The sequence below is a fragment of the Podarcis raffonei genome, chromosome 13 (assembly GCF_027172205.1).
Source record: "Podarcis raffonei isolate rPodRaf1 chromosome 13, rPodRaf1.pri, whole genome shotgun sequence".
In the NCBI taxonomy this organism is placed as follows: domain Eukaryota; kingdom Metazoa; phylum Chordata; class Lepidosauria; order Squamata; family Lacertidae; genus Podarcis; species Podarcis raffonei.
Window position 1 is genome coordinate 29,379,138 of NC_070614.1, and position 23,239 is coordinate 29,402,376.

The 23,239-nt window shown below is 40.6% G+C and overlaps 2 protein-coding genes across 2 annotated transcripts; both read left to right on the forward strand.

Moving 5' to 3' along the window:
- The first annotated feature begins 15,492 nt into the window (after window positions 1-15,492).
- On the forward strand, window positions 15,493-16,467 carry LOC128400345 (olfactory receptor 10A7-like). The gene has a single exon (XM_053362496.1). The coding sequence runs from the start codon at window positions 15,502-15,504 to the stop codon at window positions 16,465-16,467; it is 966 nt and encodes a 321-aa protein (XP_053218471.1). The 5' UTR covers window positions 15,493-15,501.
- Window positions 16,468-20,037: 3,570 nt separating this feature from the next.
- On the forward strand, window positions 20,038-21,012 carry LOC128400346 (olfactory receptor 10A7-like). Its single transcript, XM_053362497.1, has one exon. The coding sequence runs from the start codon at window positions 20,038-20,040 to the stop codon at window positions 21,010-21,012; it is 975 nt and encodes a 324-aa protein (XP_053218472.1).
- Window positions 21,013-23,239: the final 2,227 nt, after the last annotated feature.

Here is a 23,239-nt window from a genome sequence, read left to right on the forward strand (position 1 = left end):
AATATTACCTAGGGAAACAGTAAGTGCAAAGAGAATTCAAAAATAATTACAAACCTATATGCTTAAAGTAGTTGCACTTAGTTGCCACTGAAATAAATGGGACTAAAGGTAAGCCTTGTCTAAGTTGTTCCAATGATTTCAGTAGGACCTTAGTTGAACCAAGTCAGGACCCAATCAATTCTTTGCCCCCGTTTCATTCATTTCAAATACAGAGAGAAGTTAGGAACTATCATTTTCAGATAGTTTAGATGTATTGCTCCACATCATCATAGTGTTGTTGATAGTCTAAGAATTTCATATAATTAATATTTGATGGACTCATTAGAGTAAGTGTGATTGTGCTCTGAATATATTTCACCCAAGCCGCTGTTTCTGCATCATTCCTGCAGTGTTTACTTACAGCAGACATAGAAATGATTGACATCATGGTGAATGCGGATAGACAAATATCTACTGTACTCTGCCAGGTCTCTGAAAAAGCCTTTAGTTGTGCAGTCTCATGCATGCTGTAGATCAGAAAAGAATTGATAGGGTGACATTTGTATTCTTCCTCTCCCACAAACAAACAAACACAAATGAAACCCTTTATGTCTGTGGAAGATGCCATAAATTAAATTAAACATGTTTAGGAAGTAATGGCTAGTCTCTCTCTGCCTTTTTCTCCTACACACATTATTTCCACTGCCCAGAGGTTTATGGGCCTCTGCAGCTGATGTTATTGCCTGGCTTTCACTCTTTCCTCCCTATATACTATACCATCTGTATTAAAGCTATACATCATGCATAAGATGCCTCCATCTTGGTAGACCCCTTTAACATGGGTTGAATCCTGAGAAGCTTAATCAGTCTGGGGAAACATCTCTGGATCCAACCGCAATAATACTAAAATACTAATATTAGCACTACTAATTATTTATACCCCACCTATCTGGCTAGGTTTCCCCAGCCAAGCTGGGTGGCTTCCAGCAAAACACAAAAACACAATACAACATCAAATATTAAAAACCTCCCAATGCAGGGCTGCCTTCAAATGTCTCCTAAAAGTTGTGTAGTTCTGTATCTCCTTGACATCTGATAGGAGGGCATTCCACAGGGAGGGCACCACTGCCGAGAAGACCCTCTGCCTGGTTCCCTGTAACTTCACTTCCCATAGTGAAGGAACCACCAGAAGACCCTTGGAGGTGGACCTCAGCTATTTGAATATCTGATGCACCTTACGATTTAAAGATCCGAAGCTCCATTATCCAGGCAAGACATGCCTTTCTTCTCTGTTCTAGGTCATTATATAAAACATTCACTGAAATAGGAAAAACCTTTACCTTAAACAGGTCTACTCCTGATGTATTTTTATTCCTCCACTAAAAGGGAGTGAGCAAGCAATGCCAACTGTCTTCCTTCCCCATACACATCTCTGATGTGACCTCATTCAACCAAATATGATGTTATGGTCTTCTGTTGTCCTGATACTGTTCTTATCCTCAGCTAACTACCCATTGCTTCACTTATTGTTGCACTAATTCCCATCTGGATTAATTACTTGTCCTCTCATGAGAAACAGTTTGTTCTTTTAGCAGATCAGTAAAGGGTCTTTTAATACTGCAGTGGGTAGAATACTGCTGAGAGAAAGTCGGTGAGAAACTAGTTTCCAAGGATTGCTATTTCCAGTGTACCTAGAACTGTCAATTCTATCATACTGTAGCTATAAGGATTTCAGGCAGACAAGCAAGCCCCAATAAGAAGTAATGACTCTCTGGCAGTTTTATGCACATTTATTTACAAAAAACAACACATCCAGAGCACAGCTTCTTGCCTGCTCGCATTGATGATAGTTGGTCAGTCTGAACTCCACCACTTCCATAGCAGGAAGGAAGCCAAATTTCTGCCCTTCCCCTCTTGCCCTTCTGTTGTCCTCTGATCTTATCCAGTCTCCTAGAACGGGGGCTGAGAGGCTGGCCTTGCCCCTCCCAACTTTCACCTGACACAATCTCAGTCCTCTGCTTATCTGCTGATTGCCTAGCCACGCTCTGGCTACCTCCCAACTCTCCCACTTCATGACAGCTGACAGTGTCTTCTTCGGGAAGGGGGGTCAAACTGCCTCTTCTCGGCTCTGTCAGCCAGCTCTCAACTGCAGAGTCTTTCTCCCTCTCACTTAGCTCAATTTCTGAGTCTGACTCCTCCCCTGTGCTCTGGTGAGCCACGTTCCTGACAATAGCAGCATTTCAAGTGCAAGGGAGAAAGCGAGTGTGGGGAAAATGATAAGGAAGAAAGAGGATATGGCCATTGTGTGAAACCTTTTCACTATGAATGGTCATTAATGTAGGGGGAAACTCAAGAGGACACAACACAGCTGATGGTATGGGAAGGCAGAGCTGAAGGTGGATGGAGTCAGAGCCAAAAGTGGTTGTTCTCTCTAGGATTGCAGGATGGTATGGATCTCTCTCTGTCACCCCATGTCTTCAAGCAGCATAGGCTGATGGCTGCAAATGTACATTGAATAGTGACTTCTCCACCCCAGAAAATTTCCTGGTCATGTTGACAATGTAGGGAGTGGTGGATGTGCCATTCCCAGAGGTCTCCAAATCCAAGAAAGATGAATACTGTTTGGTTTTTCATTTTTTGTTCACAGTTGTGTTATTTAGGGAACTAGTGGCAACAGGGGTAAGATGGATACATAATCCTTTACCCTTCTGTCTTTTCCTCTATACATGAGGAACAGCTGCTTGAGGATACTTGGTGGATGGGTTAAGTCTCACCTCCCTGGTGGAAGAAGAGAATGCTAAACAGCACGTTGTGGGCTGCTGATGGAACATCTTTTTCTTTAATATTCAAGACATGCAAAGGTGCATGTGTATTGTGGGGGGGGGGTTTGTAATGATGGCTGCTAGTCTGGACTTCTTACACGGTTCATTTCTATGGATGAGCCTTGAGTCCTGTATGCCATATAGGACTTAGAAGACTTTGTTTATGCATATTACTCACTGACTCCATCTCTCCAAGTCTCATTTGGAAGGGTTGGGAGCAACAAGTGATTGTGTTTGTATGAGGGCAGTTGAAACCTGGACTTCTTACACGGTTCATTTCTATGGAGCGTGGCTAGGCTGACATAAGTTTAATAAGTAACTTATGAAGTATTTGTAAGCCTGGTACATCTCCTATCTCATACATTACTTGAAAGAGGAACTAACATTCTGATCGTAAGAGTTGCAGAAAAGATCAGAGCACTAATCTTTGTATTTACCAGGAAGATTCAGTTATGTATTCCTGCAAGCTGAACCGGACTTCAAAAAGCAGCACATATGTATCCTTTCTTTCCTATCCTTTCCCAATTGTCCTATCCTTTCTAGACATTGGTCCAATCAGTTTTGCCTTTGCTCTGCCACTTCCCCCCTAAAAACCTACTCTTTAGCGCTAAATCGGAACAAGCAGCAATCCACAGAAAACCCAAATTGCCATTTGTTCCAATTCAGTGGTGGGGCAAATGGAGGTATGGATGAGCCTTGAGTCCTGTATGCCATATAGGACTTAGAAGTCTTTGTTTATGCATATTACTCACTGACTCCATCTCTCCAAGTCTCATTTGGAAGGGTTGGGAGCAACAAGTGATTGTGTTTGTATGAGGGCAGTTGAAACCTTGGTCCTATTTGTAGGACACAGAACTAACATCTATTTCAAATTCTGCTAGACTGACAAATTGATCTCAAAATTTAAAGGAAGTGAGAAATCTTTTATCATCCTTTAGGGCAGGGGAAGGGAATTCATGACCTACCAGCCACATGCAGCCCACGAATTCCGAGGAGTTACGCCCACATTTCCCAATTGCTCATGGACAGTGGGGAAAAGATCACTGTTCCCATACAGTGAATAGAAGCAGGCGCTCTGGGTTCCACTCAACGGTAGGAGGCCCACACAATAGTTATGCACTGTACTGAAGAGTGACACAGTATGCTCAAAGGCTTACCTGGGAGTAAACCCCATTAGTAGACATGCATATCCTCCAACATGTCCAGGCCACAAACTGGGCTGTGTGTCTTCTGGGCAGTGCTCCTGGGCAAGTGAAGTGACCCAAGTGAAACCGTAACCCCCCAAAAAAACACTTTTGTGGGGTGAGATCTCTGTGGGCAAAATGGCCACTGCGCTTTTGCACAAAAAAATGGTATGTTCTGGTTTTTCTGGGACAGTTGATGGTATGGACATAGTTAAGATTCAGGCAGATGGAGGCTTCACCCCAACCCCACAGAGTCCTTGAAGGGATGAAGCATATCTGCTTTAAGAGCCAATATGAAAGGAAACAATGATGGCATTATTATGTAAAGACTAGGACTGTGCACAGCACCCTAAGGTCCAATCTAGGAGGCATCAGGTTGTCCCAATGTTAGGGTGCCATTACTGAAATTACTGTGATTTCAGTGGTGGAATTGATTGGATTTTCCAAAAAAAGTGGCTCAGCCACTTTGGGAATTTTATAGATATAGATATAGATATAGATATAGATATAGATATAGATATAGATATAGATATAGATATAGATATAGATATAGATAGATATAGATATAGATGATATAGATATAGATTAGATAGATATATAGATAGATATAGATATAGATATAGATAGAAAAAGCTCAACAATATGGCAAGCCTATCCATCGTGGGTCAACCTGAGGACCCTCCCCCTCAGTATCCATTCCTGATTAAGTTTGGGAGTGGGGCTCATGTTTAATTAAGGGTTTAAAACTCTAATTGAATATATAGATGGGGGAGAAATGGAGGAAGATCTTGCATGGGGGTGATGACCCACAAGGAGCAGGGGCAATTCTCTTTACCACCCTCATGCTGATATATCACTCTCTTCTGTCAACAGGTTTTGAGAGGGGAGAGAGATCCTGGGAGTGGGAAACAGGTAGTAATGAGACTGCTCCAATATTCTGCATGAAAATAGGGACATTCTATTTGCTTTAGCCCAAAGGAAGTTATTGCAGTTGAGGGGAAAGTGCCATACTCCCCTTGGAAAATCTTGCTTCCTTAAGTGCCTTTCCTTTTCCCATATATAAAAGGCTCATTATCATAAATGTCTGGGGACACTTTCAACTTCATGATGCAGGATATAAACAATTCTATATAAATAGTCACCTCATTTTGGACTAATGCAGACCTTGGTATCCATGAAACAGAACTCTTTCAAAGAGGAAGAGAGAGGTAAGCAAATCTTTGTTAGAAGAAACTCTAAAGGCGGGGGGACTCTAAGCAGGGAATTCCACTATCCACCCTCTATCCGTGTTCCATTTTTCTTCTCAAACTTCTGCTGTACATTTCATAGCTATAAATTGTGTTCAGTACCTAGCAAGCTGTTTTGTGTTTTTGGAAGAAAATTCTTCAAGAGTTTGTTTGTTTGTTTTTAATACCTATTTGTACTCAAGTAACCCTCTGGATTTCTCCAAGCATGCTTCTCTCTTATTTCTCATTGCTCCCATTGGGTTTACAACCCTATTGGTGCCAGAATGTTGTGGAACAGCATCTCCTTTCTGCTCCAGCCATCATGGCCAAGGATTAGGGATAATGAAAATTATAGTCAAACAACAGTTCTCCATCACTGAGTGAAACATCTTGTTGAAAATCTGAAGCCTACTTTCTTAAGTATACTTCTTTAACATTTTGCAAGAAACATTTACAGAAACCATTGAAATGGTTAAATTAGGTATTGTTCATATAAGAATTTTACTTATTGTGCAGGTAGTTTAGGTGAATGTGAATCTCTTTCTTTCCTTTTTTCTTTGAAACAATGAAGACATGAACTGTATTATTTTGTTCTCCCCCCCCCTCAGATTCAGCGCACATGGCAAAGAAAGTATCGCAAAATCAAACAAGAGTTTTTGAATTCATACTCTTGGGATTTGGGGATCTACCTAAACTACAAGTTCTTCTTTTCCTGCCGTTCTTGGTGATCTATGTGGTGACCATGGCTGGGAACCTTCTCATTGTTGTGTTGGTTGTAACCGATCGACATCTTCACACACCCATGTACTTCTTCTTGGGAAACCTTTCCTTCTTGGAATGTTGCTATAGTTCAACAATCCTGCCTAAAATGTTGTCAAGCATCCTGGCTGGGGGGCAAAGTATATCTATAAAAGCATGTTTTTTGCAATTTTTCATCTTTTCTTCTCTGGCTGGAACTGAATGCTACCTCCTAGCCATGATGTCTTATGACAGGTACTTAGCTATTTGTAAACCACTTGATTATGTTGTTCTTATGAATGGCAGAGTGAGCTTCCAATTATCTGTTGTGTCTTGGGCTAGTGGATTTTTTGTTGGCACAATTTTAACTTCATCAGCATCATGGCTATCTTTCTGCGGCCCCAATGAAATTGATGACTATTTTTGTGATGTTAGCTCTAATGTAAGGTATATTTCTTGTAGTGACACAACTTTCTTTGAACTATCAGCCTTTGTATTTACTTGTGTGTTCACATTACCTCCCTTTCTCCTCACCATATCATCCTATGGCTTCATCATAGCCACCATCCTCAGAATCCCATCCACAACTGGGAGACAAAAGGCCTTCTCCACCTGTTCCTCTCACCTCACAGTGGTTGCCTTGTATTATGGAACTCTGATGCTTGTCTATATGCTCCCTCGGTCAAAAGACTTAAAACACATGAAGAAGGTCTTCTCTCTCTTCTATACTGTCTTGACCCCCATGATCAATCCCCTCATATATAGCCTGAGAAACACAGAAGTGAAAGAGGCCATGAAAAGGGGTTTCAGAGGGTTTATATTCTACATCACACCATGATAATATAAATCTGCACAGTAGATTAAATGACTTGACAATTTACAGTATTCATAAATATACTGAAATATTTATTGTTCCTTACTATATGTCTCTGGGGTTTTGAGTCCCTTTTAGAGCATATTTTTGCTTAGAAGTTTGTCATTTTATGGAAGAAGAACATGGACTCTCACAGAGGAAGATTTAGGACAGTGAGACAGGCATTGACTATGATGTAGTCAAATTGAGCAGAATGGAAGGTAAGAGGTGGGGTGCCAGATTTTGGCCTTGCACAGAATTCCACTGAAATTTGAAAGACCAAAGTCTGTCCCTGACTCTTGTATTCTTCTTAGGAATCCTGATGTCATTCTACTAACTTGCCTAAGATGTTTGACCTGTATAAAATAATATGCCTATAAAGTACCACTTTAATACAGTTCTGTACATCTGTATCTGGTATCTGACTTTTGACACTCTTTCACTCGCCTATACAAACAAAATCTGGGACATGTGATGTTTGCAGTAGGGACAGTAAGTATGATACCACTGTCCCCCTCCATGCATTGATTTTTTTCCACAGGATTGTGAGCAGTTTAATTTCCAGCTTCGTAACCTTTAGCAGTGCACATAATGCAGTAAGGATTAGATTTCCTAGTTTTCCATTTGTGTCATTTCTGTAGTAACATATGTACTACAAAGTGAACACCTTAATGCAACAACATTTTTTTTAAATATCCTGCTCTTATTTTCCAAATAATTTGAAAAGAAATATATGCAGTGTGTGTGTGTGTGTGTGTGTGTGTGTGTGTGTGTGTTCTTTTTAGCAGCCTTGCCTTAGGATTGCAACAGAAGTTACTCCATTAAGAATCAATTGATTGTCCTGTTTTGTTTTTTAAAAATGCAGTTGAGTTTATTCTCTGAATGAATTGTGCTGTGACTATCCTGACCCCCGACCCCAGAACCTTGAGTCCTGGTTCCATCTGGGCTTATTTCTCTCTGCATACCCTCCCAAGAAGTAGATACGTGAAGCAGTAGTCAGTGGCATAACCAGCATGGCGATTATGACAGCAGAAGACACCTTAGTTTCTTTCCCTCCATCTCCCGCCCTCTCTCTTACACACGCTCACACTGTAGGTTTGGGGGGGGGGGAGAAAGAGTTCATCAGGCAGACATTCTGCACAAACAAAACACTGCAGAAGCAATTATAAAATCATCCAAAAGTGAAGCATGCCACAGCACAAGGGCTATTTGTTTATGAAACAGAAATGGCTGTGAAGTGAGATGGACTTCCTTTCTTTCTAGGACTCCCTAGAAAAAAAGTTAACAAACCTGGAGAATAATACAAATTACATCCCTAACCCTGTCTGACTGATGATTTCAGAGACATGCACTTATTTGCAGTTTAATATTGAATATATCAAAGTGCAAGCCTGTGAACTTTGATGTGGAACCTGACCTCACCATTGAAACCTGAAGTGGTGTCGTTAACCTATCTTCTTTCTTTCTCTATTTCAATACATCCATTTCGTAATTTGGTATTTGTCCATCTCTGTACACAACACTAACTTCAGAGATACATCTCTCTTCACCGACTACTCTGCATTTAGACATCCTTTTATCTGTGCATTCATGTTGTTTTCTGCTCATGATCACATTGGGGCAGTTATATGTAATACTCAAATCTGCAGTTATATTCAACACTGGTTTGGGCTCAATATAAATGCCTTGTTTCGAATCCATTTATGTCCCATAGCCTTCTGAAAAAATCCTGTAACTTTTCATAGAATGTGTGTTCCAGGGCAGGGTTTATTTATTTTTGTCCCACTTTTGTTGAATTATATTTCAAAAGTGCCCTTCCAGAACATCAATAATACGCTAGCATTGGAGAAGAATGACTAATAAAGAAAAATGATGTGTACAACCCATTGTTAATCCACAAATACCACACTAATATTGAATCAATGCCATGTTGCCAATAAACCTGCAAAAAAACAAACATCCAAGAGCATGGAGAGGCTCTGTGGAAATTCACCAGCAATGGAACACGTTCTTAAATTTCCATCATGTCACCCTCTCCCTTCTTCCTGTATTTAGCATTCTATAACAATAGGAAAGAACCACTTTAGGCCTAAAAAGAACCCTAATCCTTATTGCTACAGCCGTGCACTACATTTGTCTGAAGTCTGCATCCTGACCAAATTGGGCAATAATATTTTTTTTTTTGGGGGGGGGGTAATCTGGACTAGGGCTGAATCAGATCAAGACTGCAGCAGTCTTCTCCACAGCTGTTGAGTGGAGGATTCAATTCTGTGGACTTCAGGGTTTTGCTTCTCAAGGTAAATCAGAGGAAGGCTATTGGAAAGCAACACTTGAAAAGACTGAAGGAGGGACGGGAAACGCTACTTTCTTTCCTGAGCAAGAGCAGGGGGTGTTTCATGCTGTGGGTACTGCTTTGCAAAAGCCTTCCCTGCATCCAGGCCCTGCGATCTCTGCTGGGATAGATGAAGGATATGTTGCATCTCTCGACTGTATGTGTAATTAGGGCTTTCAAACCCTCACTAAGCATTAGCCACACCACAGTTGTCTCCAGGGACATATCTGGGGTTGGGCTGGTGGTCCCTGGTTTGGCCCTTGCTGGGTCAACACATTCTGTGGTCCAGTGTTAGACTGGGGGGGGGCTGTGCACAGCTCTGTTTGCTACTTAAACCTGCAATGAGGACCCAATCGCAAGAACACTCTCACCTCCTGCAGGTTCCAGCAACTGATATTCAGAGCATTGCTGTCTCCAGCTGTGGTGGTGAGGCATAGCCATCATGTCTGGTAGCCTCAATAGCCTTTTCATCCTTGAATTTGTCTAATCCTCTTTTCAGCCATCCAAGCTGGTGGTCATCCCTGCCTCCTGTGAGAGCAAGTTATATGCATGATAAAGAGAAATCAGATATGGAACCTAAAATTAAGTGGAACCATCTTTTTCAACAACAACAATAATAATTGTCCTTGTGTCTCCCCTATGTGCTCATATCCCAAAGGAAGTGGTTGAGGGAAAAGGGCTCTACTCCACTTGGAAAAACTTGCTTCTTTAAGTGCATTTCTTCTACCCACATGTAAAAGGCTCATTATCATAAATGTCTGGGGACACTTTCAACTTCATGATGCGGAATACAGTATAAACAATTCTATAGAGATAGTCACCTTATTGTGGATTAATGTAGGCCTTGGCATCAGTAAAACAAAAACAGAACTCTTTCGATGGGTCAGAGAGAGGTAAGAAAATTTCTGTTAGAAGAAATTCTAAATGCTGGGGAGGGGGGGGAGATGAAGCAGGAACATGTATTTCAAAGCTTTTTGTAGATTGATATAAAATAGTTCTTTTTAAAAACAGTGGAAAACTTTACTTTGATAAGATAAAGCAAAATAGATCCCATTACAGATAGATCTAAGCAAAATATGAAGCCATCCTTGTGAATCCAAAACCACCCTTATGAATATGCAGTTATTGTTAGTAAGGAACCTTTATTTCTTTAGCAATGGTACTGCAGTGTGTTTTATGTATTTTTCCCTTCTAAGCAACATTAGTTGTGTGAAGTGTGAATGAGATGTGTGGATAAGACATAATAGTAGTAGTAGTAGTAGTAGTAATAATAATAATAATAATAATAATAATAATAATAATGTCCAACTAGGAAATGGCCAAATAAAAAAACCTATTCATTATATAGGCAACTTACTTAAATGTGAGACTCTTTTAAGTTTACTTTAAAACAGTGAAGCCATTAACTTTACTCTCCATGCTATTTTCTCCAGATGCAGCACACATGGCAAAGAAAGTATGGGAAAATCAAACAACTATTTCTGAATTCATACTCTTGGGATTTGGAGATCAACTTAAACTGCAAATTCTTCTCTTCCTGCTCTTCTTATTGTGTTATTTGGTGACCATGGCTGGGAACCTCCTCATTGTTGCGCTGGTTGTGACTGATCGACATCTTCACACCCCCATGTACTTCTTCCTAGGGAACCTCTCCTTCTTGGAATCTTGCAGCAGCTCAACCATCCTGCCTAAAATGTTATCATGCCTGCTGACTGGGGGGGAAAGTATATCTGTCCAAGCCTGCTTCTTGCAGTTTTTTGTCTTTTCTTGCCTGGGTGGTGCTGAATGCTACCTTCTTGCTATGATGTCTTATGACAGGTACTTGGCAATTTGTAAGCCACTCCACTATGCTACTCTAATGAATGGCAGAGTGAGCCTCCAGTTATCCGTTGTGTCTTGGGCGAGTGGAGTTCTGGTTAGCACAAGCTTAACCTTATCACTCTCATGGTTATCCTTTTGTGGTCCCAAGGAAATTGATGATTATTTTTGTGATGTTAGCTCTAGCATACGACATATTTCTTGTAGTGACACTCATTTATTTGAACTATCAGGTTTCATATTTACCTGTATTTTCACCCTACCTCCTTTCCTCCTCACCCTAACCTCCTATATTTCCATCATAGCCACCATCCTCAGAATCCCATCCACCACTGGAAGGACAAAGGCCTTCTCCACCTGTTCCTCTCACCTCACAGTGGTTGCCTTGTATTATGGAAGTCTCATGCTTGTCTATATGCTCCCTCGGTCAAAGGATTTAATACATATGAAGAAAGTCTTCTCTCTCTTCTACACAGTCTTCACCCCCATGATCAATCCCCTCATATACAGCCTGAGAAACGTGGAAGTGAAGAAGTCCCTGAAAATGGGCTTCAGGAAGGTTCTATTCTACATTACAGCGTGACACTGACACACACACACACACACTTTACGCATATGCTCACTAAATTAAATTATGAGACAATTATGAGAATTATTTCTTGCTCTTTCCCAATTGTTTTACACATAACGCATTCCTTTATCGAATGGATTTTTGCTTAGGAAATGGATATATAATGGCTAGTGATTCTTAGGAGTAAGGATTTAAAATAAAACTGCCAGAATCATAATGCCTTTACACAAATCAAAAGTGTGACTGCATTTGGAATATGATGCATAGTTCTGGTGGCCTCGCCTTGCAAAAGGTATTGTAGAGTTGGAAACGGTTCAGAAAAATGGGCAAGCAAAATGATCAAGGGGCTAGATCAACTCCCCTATTAAGAATGGTTGAAACATTTGGGAGTGTTTAGTTTTGATAAAAGGTAAGAGGTGACATGATAGACATTTATAAAACTATGCATAACATGGAGAAAGTGGATAGATAATTTGTTTTTTTACCCCCCCCCCCACTCGTAACACTAGAACTCATTGCCATCCAATAAAGCTGAATGTTGGAAGACTTAGGATAGATAAAATACAGTGCTTCTTTAGTCAACCCCTAGTTAAACTATGGAACTCATTCCTGCAGGAGGCAGCGATGGTTATCAGCTTGGATGGCTATAGAAGAGGACTGAACAAATTCATGGAGGACAAGGCTTTCAATGTCTATGCTCGATCTCCATGGCAGGAGACATTATGCTTCTGAACACCAGTTGCTGGAAACTGCAGGAGGGGCGAGAGCTGTTGTACTTGGGTCTGCTTGTGGGTTTCCCACAGGCATCTGATTAGATGGGCTAGATGGACCGCTGGCATGATCTCACAGGCTCTTCTTATGAGATAGTCATGTTTCCAACTTTGAGGTTTTGAAGAGGAAAGGTTTGTGTGTGTGTGTGTGTGTGTGTGTGTGTGTGTTCTGTAATAAAAGGTGTCTGTCTAAGTCCTGGTGTTTTCTGTATGTATTCTGTATTTTCTAGCAACTCTAAGAAGCAGTATCAACTTTCATTAGTTTCTCACTTTTAATTCCACATTAGCTTTTCTCTTAACTCTATATAGGTGGGCAGGCCAATGAACTGAAGCCTTTCTTTATCGTGAGATTCAACAGCAAAGGTTCAACAACACTCAGCTCCAAGCTCCAGACTAAAAACAATTAGTCTTGTGAAACGATGGTTATTTTGCTATCGTCTAATGGCCCTTTCCAAATGTTATGAGGACTACATGTAATGGTTAATCACCCATTATCATTTATTCCATCACATGCATTCAGCATAATTTCTGGAACAACCTACATTCATTAGATTTAGGCTCCATAAGTGTGACAAGTGCCCAGCTGTGCAAATGGACCAATGCACAAACACATTATACTTGTTGGGCTTTTGCTCAGAAGCTACATTGAATGCAGTGGGTGCAAAAGCCCCCCCCCCCGCCGCCCCATATGTCAATTTTAACATGTGTGGCAGAAACATGTCACCAAGTTCCTTTCTTTTGACAGGGCATTTTAAAGCTGCAGAACAATTATTTTAATAGTATTGTCTACTGTGCTATAAGATATTTTTGTCCACGCTCAGAAGGAAAATGAAATGTACTTTTAATCCAATATATAGTATACCAAATTGTCAGCATTAACCTTGGGTATCTAAGTGGATTTCATTGAAAAGAGTAAAGATATATAAGTATAGTTAATAAATGGGCAGAATTAATTGAAATACACAGAAACAAGAACTGAATTATAACCACCCCTTTCAAACTTGTCTTTGTGACATCATCATCATCATCATTATTTATACCCCACCCATCTGGCTGGGTTTCCCCAGCCACTCTGGGCGGTTTACAGCATATATATAACATAGTGTAAAACATCAAACATTAAAAACTTCTCGATACAGGGCTGCCGTCGTACGTCTTCTGAAAGTTATGTAGTTATTTCCTTGACATCTGAAGAGGAAGGGTGCCACCAGCAGTGGAGCAAGCCGATCGGGCGCCTGGGGCAGCATGCGTGCCCAGGGGCGGAGCCAGCCACCCACAGGGCGGGGCGAGCTGGGGCAGGATGCTCTGTGGGGCCTCTGAGGAGTCTACCTGCCTCCTCCCACTCAGCCACTGTACAGCTGGTGGGGGGGGAGGCACTGAGTGGACCGTCTGGGGCAGCACGGAGCCTGCTGGCACCCAAGCCATCACGTCACTCCCAGGAGAGACACGTGGCTTGGGCACACTGCTGGCCTCGCAGTGAGTGCCGCCCGGCATTTTGTCACCCCTCTCAGTGGTGACACCCAGGGCGGCCCGCCTCCACTGCATCCCTTCCTCCACCCCTGGGTGCCACTAACGAGAATCATGGAGGTTTCTGTTGTCGAGGGAACATGGGTTTACTCTTCTCTGAAACTCTTGATTCCTTTTGTTCCTTTGCTTTATCCATGCATTGATATCACTTGTTATCAGAACTGCCAAGGGACTTTTTCTACCTTGCTGGGTAAATTATAAATAATAATTCTATAGAGATCATCTCATAATGGACTGATGAATTTGCAAGCAACAAGGCAGGACTATTTGAAAGAAGCAGCAGGGTAAGAAGGTTTCTAATAGAGGGCTAGAGACAGGACATAGAGTAAGTTATTCCAAAATTTTGTGCAATCCCAGAATGCAATAGCTGTTTTCTAGGACGGTCATCATGCCATATACCTGTAAGATCTTATAACTAAGTAAGTCAGAGGAATCAACTGAAAAGTTGATATTAAGTGGATTTTCTTCTTGCTATGAATGCTTTTTGCCTTAGTTATCTGTAACAAAAAAGGGGGAGATTACATGAACACAGTATATGTAAATAGATTAATAAATTACTTTGCAATGTGCATTGTTTAGAAAGACACTGATGTGTAATTCCCAGTGTTCTGATAGGGGCCTCATCACTTTGCTTTTTTCTAAAGTGTTTGTTGATTTTGTGTAAGGTTTTGTGGCTAGATGCCACCTGCATGCAATAAAGCTGCAATTCTAACCATGTTAACTCTAAAGTATATGGGCCTTAGTCTCAGGTAAGTGGGTGTGGATTGTGGCCTTAATTTTCTTTCTACTTTCCATTAAAAACCAATAGAATGCATAATTAATTATCATTGTTTTCAACCACTTTTGTTACCTACAGACTTTATCTTGGCTCCTCGGTTAAAGTCTAAGACTGCATTCATTTAGAGCCCATCACCCCCTCAAAACACAAAAACTGGAAACTGCTTGTCAAGGGTGCTGGGAATTGTAGCTGTGTTCCGAGGATTCCTTTGAGTGTTTGTGCTTCAAAAATATCATATTTTTTCACCACATGCAATAAACATAATTTAAAATGCAGTAAGCAACTATAGCAGTTGGCCTGTCATTTCTTAGGAAATGGTACAACAGCGACTTAAAGTCAGAAATAATAAGAACAAATTCATGATATATATTAAAGTATCTAGTCCAATAAGTCTCTCCAGATGTTTCCATGGGTCTGCGTGTACTTTAAATATATGCAGTGTATGCAACCCTCGCACTATCTCCATGTTGCGAACAAGAAATTAACACAATCGATAAGTCAAAACACAAATTTGTCATACTCATTATGCAGAAAAGTAGAGATTAACTCAAAGCCAGTTGGAGAACAGCCAAACATTTTCTACTCAACCCTAAGAAAGGTGGCTGCATATGAAAGGGTAGCTGGGAGGGATGCTGTGGTGGCCTGAAATAAGCTATGTGGTGACAGGCATTTTAAAGGCATTCATCCTGGCCTTCCCTATTGGTCAAGTTTCCAGAGCGTCAGGAGGCTAGCTCCATGTATTCCCATCTTCCTTTGCCCAAAATGAGGCAAGGAAGTGCAAAACCACTTCCACTAAAAGGATGAGTGAACAGTGTTGTGGAGAGTTTCCTCTGGTTTAAAATGTTGATTTGCAAGACAACACACCAACTTGCAGTTGTAAGTGGTGCATTCTGTTTTCTCCAGATGCAGCCCGTGGCAAGCAGAGAGGGACAAAATCAAACAACTGTTTCTGAATTCATACTCTTGGGATTTGGAGATCTCCTCAACCTGCAGGTTGTTCTCTTCATGCTCTTCTTAACGATCTACTTGGCCACCATGGCTGGGAATCTCCTCATTGTTTTTTTGGTTATGGCTGCCCAACATCTCCACACTCCCATGTACTTCTTCCTAGGGAACCTCTCCTTTCTCGAATCCTGCTACAGCTCAACAATTCTGCCCAAGATGTTGACTGTACTTCTGACCGGTGAAAGAACTATATCTATAAAAGCCTGCTTCACACAATTTTTTATATTTTCTTGCTTGGGAGGTTCTGAATGCTACCTCTTGTCTGTGATGTCTTATGACAGGTACTTAGCAGTGTGCAGACCATTACATTATGCCACTCTCATGAACAGTAGGCTGTGCCTGCAGTTGGCAGCTGGGTCTTGGGCAAGTGGACTCGTGGTTGGCACAGGCATAACTGTTAGGGTATCACAGTTATCCTTCTGTGGCCCCAACATCATTGATCATTACTTCTGTGATGTCATACCAGACATAAAACAGATTTCTTGCACTGACACATACTTAGTAGAATTGTCTGCCTTCATATTTGTTTGCATTTTCACCCTGCCACCCTTTGTTCTCACAATGGCCTCCTATGCTTACATCATTGCTACAATCCTCAAAATCCCATCTACCACTGGAAGACAAAAGGCCTTCTCCACCTGCTCATCTCACCTCACGGTGGTGGCCCTCTTTTATGGAACGCTGATGCTAGTTTATATGCTCCCAGGATCAAGGAAACTCAGATACACGAAGAAAATATTTTCTCTCTTCTATACTGTCCTAACTCCCATGGTCAATCCCTTGATATACAGCTTGAGAAACAAAGAGGTGAAGGAGGCATTACAAAGAGTTATTAGGAAGTTCACAGCCTATTCAACTTTTTAGAACACCATGTTTTAAGTTGTAATGGAACTGGAGAATCAATTACGGTGTGAATAAATTGTATCCGTTGGATAGATGTTTCCACTTTTTCATATTTGATATCCCTGCAATTGATTTCTGCAACATGCAGACACATTTATTTCCTGCTTGTCTTCCCCCAACTGCAATCATCTATTAAAATTTATGACTAAAATGAAAACCTTATTTGCTCTTTTATTGATGGATTTATTTATGGGGAAGTGGCCCAAGGGTTAATATTTCTCTTCATTATCTTCATAGTTTAATATAGACAGAGTGCTCCAGGGTGAGATAGTCTCTTCACTGCAGGTCAAAGGTGATTTTGTAGTTCAAAAACGGGCATGTTGAACTGTTCTTAGAATCATTTGGTATCCTGTGTGGCTGCATACAATTAGTTGTATATATTCCCACATTTCACGCCACCTAAGAGGTGGGCCACAGCATCCACTTGGAGCCAGAGGTTACTTAAGTAGGTGCATGCTCCCCTCTTTAAAAAAAGGATTCTAGCTCACGTATCAAACAAAACTGATAAATAAGACACCAGGCTAGCTTTGATGCCAAAAGTAACACCAGATCCATGAGGACAGTTTCACTCTAAATTCCACATTAGCTGTTCTCTTACCTCAATATAGGTGGGCAGACCAATGAACTGAAGCCTTTCTTCATAGTTAGATGCATTATTTAAATTAAGCAAGCATCCAAAGGGCCCTGTCTCAAACCACTGAAAACTACCGAAGGAGATCACATCAGCTGAGAATAATTATATAATGGAAACGGGGGGGGGGGGGGGATAAAATATTCCATTTTTTCCTGAACAGCTCTTTATGGTTTTTCTTTTCTTTTTCTTTTCTTTTGTTTACAGCTGTTGAGTCCCCATTTGTTTCTACAGTGTTTTAGAGTATCACATATATTACACATGTATCTCTGCGTCAGATAATGCAAAATTTCCTTCTGAAAATATTATCCTCTGTAGACTGATATACCTATTAACAGAATAGTCAAGGGATATTCTTTTTCTGTGTGGTTGATAAATAACCACCCAATGGAGACATTCAACATATTGTGACACTACATAGACATCACAGCTACCAAAGCAAAACTCTGCAGAATAGTGTGGGAAGACAGAAGGGGGAAGGAATGTTAAGAACTATATCAGAATCAATTTATATACAGTATTATTGGGCTCATATACTGCGGTGATATGAGAGATAATGACTGCAGTCCTGGAAGTAAGTTACACTGAATCAATGAAGATTAATTTCGAGTAAGATCAACCAAGTCATGAGTGTTTCTATAGAGAACAGAAGAATACAATGCAGCCTTGAGTTACAGAATAAATCCTTCTGTCATGATATAAATTCAACATTAAGGTAAAAAAAAAAAGTTTCATATGTGGGTACTTCTCTTACACTTTCCCTGACTAACTATCTCAGTAGGGAAACCTCAAGCCTGGAGGCTAAATGCAGCCTTCCAGAGATTTCCACCTAGCCCTTAGCCTTGCTTCAAGCCATACCATCTCTCACTAGGCTGTACATAGCTTAGAGTAAAACCAGTTGTACAAAGAAAAAAGACACATCTGCTGTCCTTCCTACTTTTGCCATTTGTATGTGACACGTGGAGAAAATGTGACCAGGCTGAAAGAGGTTCCCCTTCCTTGTTCTATAAGAATTTGCTTGATGTCTTTTTAAAGCAGCCTAAGTAAGTGGCCATCAGCATACATTGTAGCAGCATATTCCATGAATTAATAATTTGTTTTCTGCAGTGGAGCTTTTTTTTTGTCTGCCATGAATGTACTGCTAATCAATTTAATTAGATGACCCTGAATTTTAATGTTATATACATATAGATGGAAGAATCAAACTATTTTCTCTCCGCATTAGTTTTGCATGTGTTCAGTCATGCATCCATTCCATCCTGTTTCCATATCAATGTGCAGTTGTCAACTGCATAAAATTTCACATTTTAAAGTATTTCCCATAAAAAATGCATTTCTGAACACACTGTATCCTAAAAGACATATTTTGTACATATTTTAATTTTAGATTGTATGCATTTTTGAGCCAAGATGTGTATCACAAAATTCAGAGAATTGTGAAAACTGACAAATAACTGAGTTCTAAACTGTTCATTAGTCCAAAAAGTGCCAATCAGCTTGGTTCACTTAAAAACATGGAATTAAAAAATATCATTAAACAAATTAGAGATAAAGTGGGGAAATATTCTGTCTATTTATTTCTCTGTACCATTCACAGTTTTTCTATACCTCCACACTAATCCCAATTAGATAACTAAACCAGAACTTTGCAGTTTTCCTTACAATGACTGTATCATAGATTTATACATTATTATTCTAGCTGTTGTAGCTGTTGTGGTGTTACACACCACAATAGAGTGATTTCTGAGTTCAGGTCCTTATTTAGTCAACCTGGTTTCACTTATGCAGAGGGAGGGATCAGCAGGCTTGTAAAAGTCTGAAGATTCGCAGAAATACAAAACAACGCTGTAGGAAGGGAGTGGAGACCCTGAATGAGAAGACCTTAAACAGACCAAAAAACAAAACCCCCAAGGATGGTTAGTAGTCCAGAAATAGGACACCATGGGGGAGCGAGATGGAAATGAAATAACTTGGAGGAGTGCAGCATTCCAACCAACCATCCAACTATATATGAAAACAGCACTGCAGCATTTTGTTTCATAGTCACTTTGATTTCTAATATTTCCCCAAACTGAACGGACCATTCACAACACTGATTTGATGGTGTATTCCAGGCTTCTTGGACTGGAAGCCTACAAAGGGAAATTTGTTGGCAGAATTGCACATGCAATATCCATTGCTTTCTGTGTCTCTAGCAGCAGCAGGGATATAGCTGGATAAATAAGTCTACATTTGGTCTCTGTCAGTTTTACATGTGCTCTCCTATATTAATAGCCACATGAAAATTGCATTTAATATGTATTTTCAAATGTGTTTTCTCTATAAATACATATTTAAAATAGATGTTGACAAACTTTTCAAATGAGTTGAACATTCAGGAAGTATGAAACCAAGTGGATTACTAAACCCCAGCAAATAAATTAGTCTGGGCTGTGTGGATCTGCTTAGTTTTTTTTAATCAGAATTCACAAAAGTTGCATTTGTCAAGCATCCCCAGGCAGCAGTTCCCTGTGCTCTTGAAGAGATAATCTATTTGATGATAAAGACTGATGTAATGAAAACAAAGAGCCTGGTTCTCTTCTATATTCATACGTCCCACTGTAAGATCCCTGCTAATATCAGCAAAGTTGGATTTTCTCGCATCTGTAGTGAGGTTTCACGGGACATGTCACAGGCAGCAGATAGCAGAAGACAATCAATCAATCAATCAATCAATCAAAACTTTAGTTTGCGAAATACTGAAAGTTCACAGTGACTTGTCATTAACATGTTACTACTGAGTAAAGAAAAGGTCTTGATGTTCAACCTTTGGAGAGATAATAGCTTCAGAGTTTAAGGATATGAGAATGAGTCTGGTATAATGAAATAATGTTAAATATTTTGTGTTCGATTTTCTCCAGATGATGCCATTGGCAAAGAGAGAGAAGCAAAATCAAACAACTATTGCTGAGTTCATACTCTTAGGATTTGGAGACCTTAATAAATTGGAATTTCTTCTTTTCTTACTCTTCCTAGTGATCTACTTGGTGACCATGGCTGGGAATCTCCTCATTGTTTTGTTGGTTGTGACTGATCGACATCTTCACACCCCCATGTATTTCTTTCTAGGGAACCTCTCTTTCTTGGAATGTTGCTACAGCTCAGCAATCCTGCCTAGAATATTATCAAGTCTCTTGACTGGGGAAAAAAGTATATCCATAAAAGCCTGCTTTGTGCAGTTTTATATATTTGCTTGCCTCGGAGGTGCTGAATGCTACTTCCTGTCTGTAATGTCTTATGATAGGTACCTAGCTGTATGTAAACCATTGCACTATGCCAGTCTCATGAATGGTAGATTATGTCTACAGCTGGCAGCCGTGTCTTGGGCAAGTGGAGTTTTGGTGAGCACAAGTACAACCCTTTCAGTGTCTTCATTGTCCTTCTGTGGCCCTAATGAAATTGATCATTACCTCTGTGATTTGTCCCCAGTCATCAAAGAAATTTCATGCAGCGACACATATGTTGTAGAAATGACCGCATTCATCTTTGCCTGTGCCTTCACACTGCCTCCATTTCTACTCACATTAACATCTTACATTTTCATCATCGTCACAATCCTACGAATCCCTTCCGCTACTGGGAGGCAAAAGGCCTTCTCCACTTGCTCATCCCACCTCACTGTGGTGGCTCTCTTTTATGGAACGCTGATGCTTGTCTATATGCTCCCACGGTCCAGGGATCTCAGATATGTGAAGAAAATCTTCTCTCTTTTCTATACAGTCCTGACACCCATGGTCAATCCCCTCATATACAGCCTGAGAAATAAGGAAGTGAAGGAAGCCATGTGGAAAGGTTTTAGGAAGTTCACCAGCTTCATGACAGATCCAGTCTTTTAACGATCAGAATAAATGAAAATAGTTGTCAAATGAATGTGCATCATTTTGAACAGCGGTAAACTGAATGTGTAAGCCATCATTTTGTTCTACTTAAAAATCCACCTCAAATTTGATACAGTGTGTGTATTTAAAATGCTTGTATGTGTACTTGGAGACCTTTGGGTAACAAGAAATTAACAAGTCAAATAAATAAAGGAAGGAGGGAAGGAAGGAAGATAAAGGAACACCAACTTTGCTTTAATTGTACAATTTTAAATTGCTGTTATGTGATTGAAATGTGCCCACAAAATAGGGACAGTGGAAGTAACCTTCCCCACGTGTAGCACTCATGGGACCACTATGTATGCAGGAATTCTAGTAATGCTTAGGAATGCTTAGCTTTAATAATGTGTCCTAAAACTATTCTTTACACAATGGGAGTAATTTAAGAAAGGAATCATAACTTGAACATTAAAAAATTCAGAATTTCTCCTCTAAACAACATAAGATATTACTGGTAAATACCATGGTGATTTTTAAAAAGTGCATAAAATTAACACTGAAAAGCTTTTGCAAGAATTGAACGTTGTAAACCTTTTGTGGAATAAGCATTATTTTTTCGGAAAATGAAGTTGTAATGCCTGCTTCTTGGGAGAAGGGCAATGACAGGCCTAGACAGCATCTTGAGAAGTAGAGACGTCACCTTGCCAACAAAGGTCCGTATAGTTAAAGCCATGGTTTTCCCAGTAGTGATGTATGGAAGTGAGAGCTGGACCATAAAGAAGGCTGATCGCCGAAGAATTGATGCTTTTGAATTATGGTGCTGGAGAAGACTCTTGAGAGTCCCATGGACTGCAAGAAGATCAAATGCATCCATTCTTAATGAAATCAGCCCTGAGTGCTCACTGGAAGGACAGATCGTGAAGCTGAGGCTCCAGTACTTTGGCCACCTCATGAGAAGAGAAGACTCCCTGGAGAAGACACTGATGCTGGGAAAGATGGAGGGCACAAGGAGAAGGGGGCGACAAAGGATGAGATGGTTGGATAGTCTTTTCGAGGTTACCAGCATGAGTTTGACCAAACTGCGGGAGGTAGTGGAGGACAGAGGTGCCTGGCGTGCTCTGGTCCATGGGGTCACGAAGAGTCGGACACGACTAAACGACTAAACAACAACAAAATGCTATTCTTAAAAAAACCACAGGCGAAGGCCTGGCCAGGGCAGTCATCCTTTTATATTCCTGCTGGGATTGACAAGGCATCTGACCCTCACCTGAATGCCATAACTCTCCTGACAGGTGATTTGTTCTGCACCCACAGTGTGGAAATAAAGCATGAGATTGCCCACCAGATACCGGGCACACTACTATTCAAAGTAGCCCCCAGTGTTTTTCTTACAATCCCCTTCTCAATGAAGTAATCAATTTTAATCTAGAATTTAAATTCTGAAAACTTTCTTATTTGTTAATTCCAGCAAGTTGCGCTGTGCCCCACTGCTTCAAATTGAGCCCCACTGGCTAGCCCTGAGTCTCATAGTTGCTGGGCTTGAGTTGCCCTGCCCTTGCATGAAGTCTTGGGTTTGCAATTTTGGGAGAGGGGAGACTGTGGCACTGGGGAGAGGGCAGGCTGGTGAGGCCCCCTAGATTTAGAGGCCCGAGCTGACCTGCCCTTGCATGAAGTCTTGGGTTTGCAATTTTGGGAGAGGGAGGACTGCGCGCTGGGGAGTGGGTAGGCTGGTGAGACCCCCTAGATTTAGAGGCCCTAGGCTTCAGCCTACTTAGCCTATACATAAATCAAGCACTGCATCCATGTTCTATCCCTGGCATGTCCACTTAAAAGAATTTCAGGAAGTGTTTATGTGAAATTAAGAAAATAAATTGCCCAAACATGCACCATTTTGCATTTGTTTACAATGAACATCCTAAACAATTGGAATTCACTTTAGAATCTATATAAAATGTTTCTTCAGTTCTAAAATTGAGACTGATTCAGCAAAAAAATAAAAATAAAAATATTTTGGGTGTACAGGCAACTCCCAATTTTGTGTGGGGATTGTTTTCCAGGTAATCGTGTGCTTGTGTGTAATTGCATGCAATTGAAACACCCTGCTCTATGCCACCCTTGTTCCACATCTACTCTGGCAACCTAAAACGGGTCGTCTATACTGGACTCCATAATGCCCCTACAAGAAGGTATTGTCTAACTCAGATAGATGCTGGAGTTGTAATGCTGGAAATACCTCATTGAGGCT

Bases quoted from the DNA above. Each gene is read 5' to 3' on its own strand.
- LOC128400345 (XM_053362496.1), top strand. From the start codon at position 15,502: ATGCAGCCCGTGGCAAGCAGAGAGGGACAAAATCAAACAACTGTTTCT.
- LOC128400346 (XM_053362497.1), top strand. From the start codon at position 20,038: ATGATGCCATTGGCAAAGAGAGAGAAGCAAAATCAAACAACTATTGCT.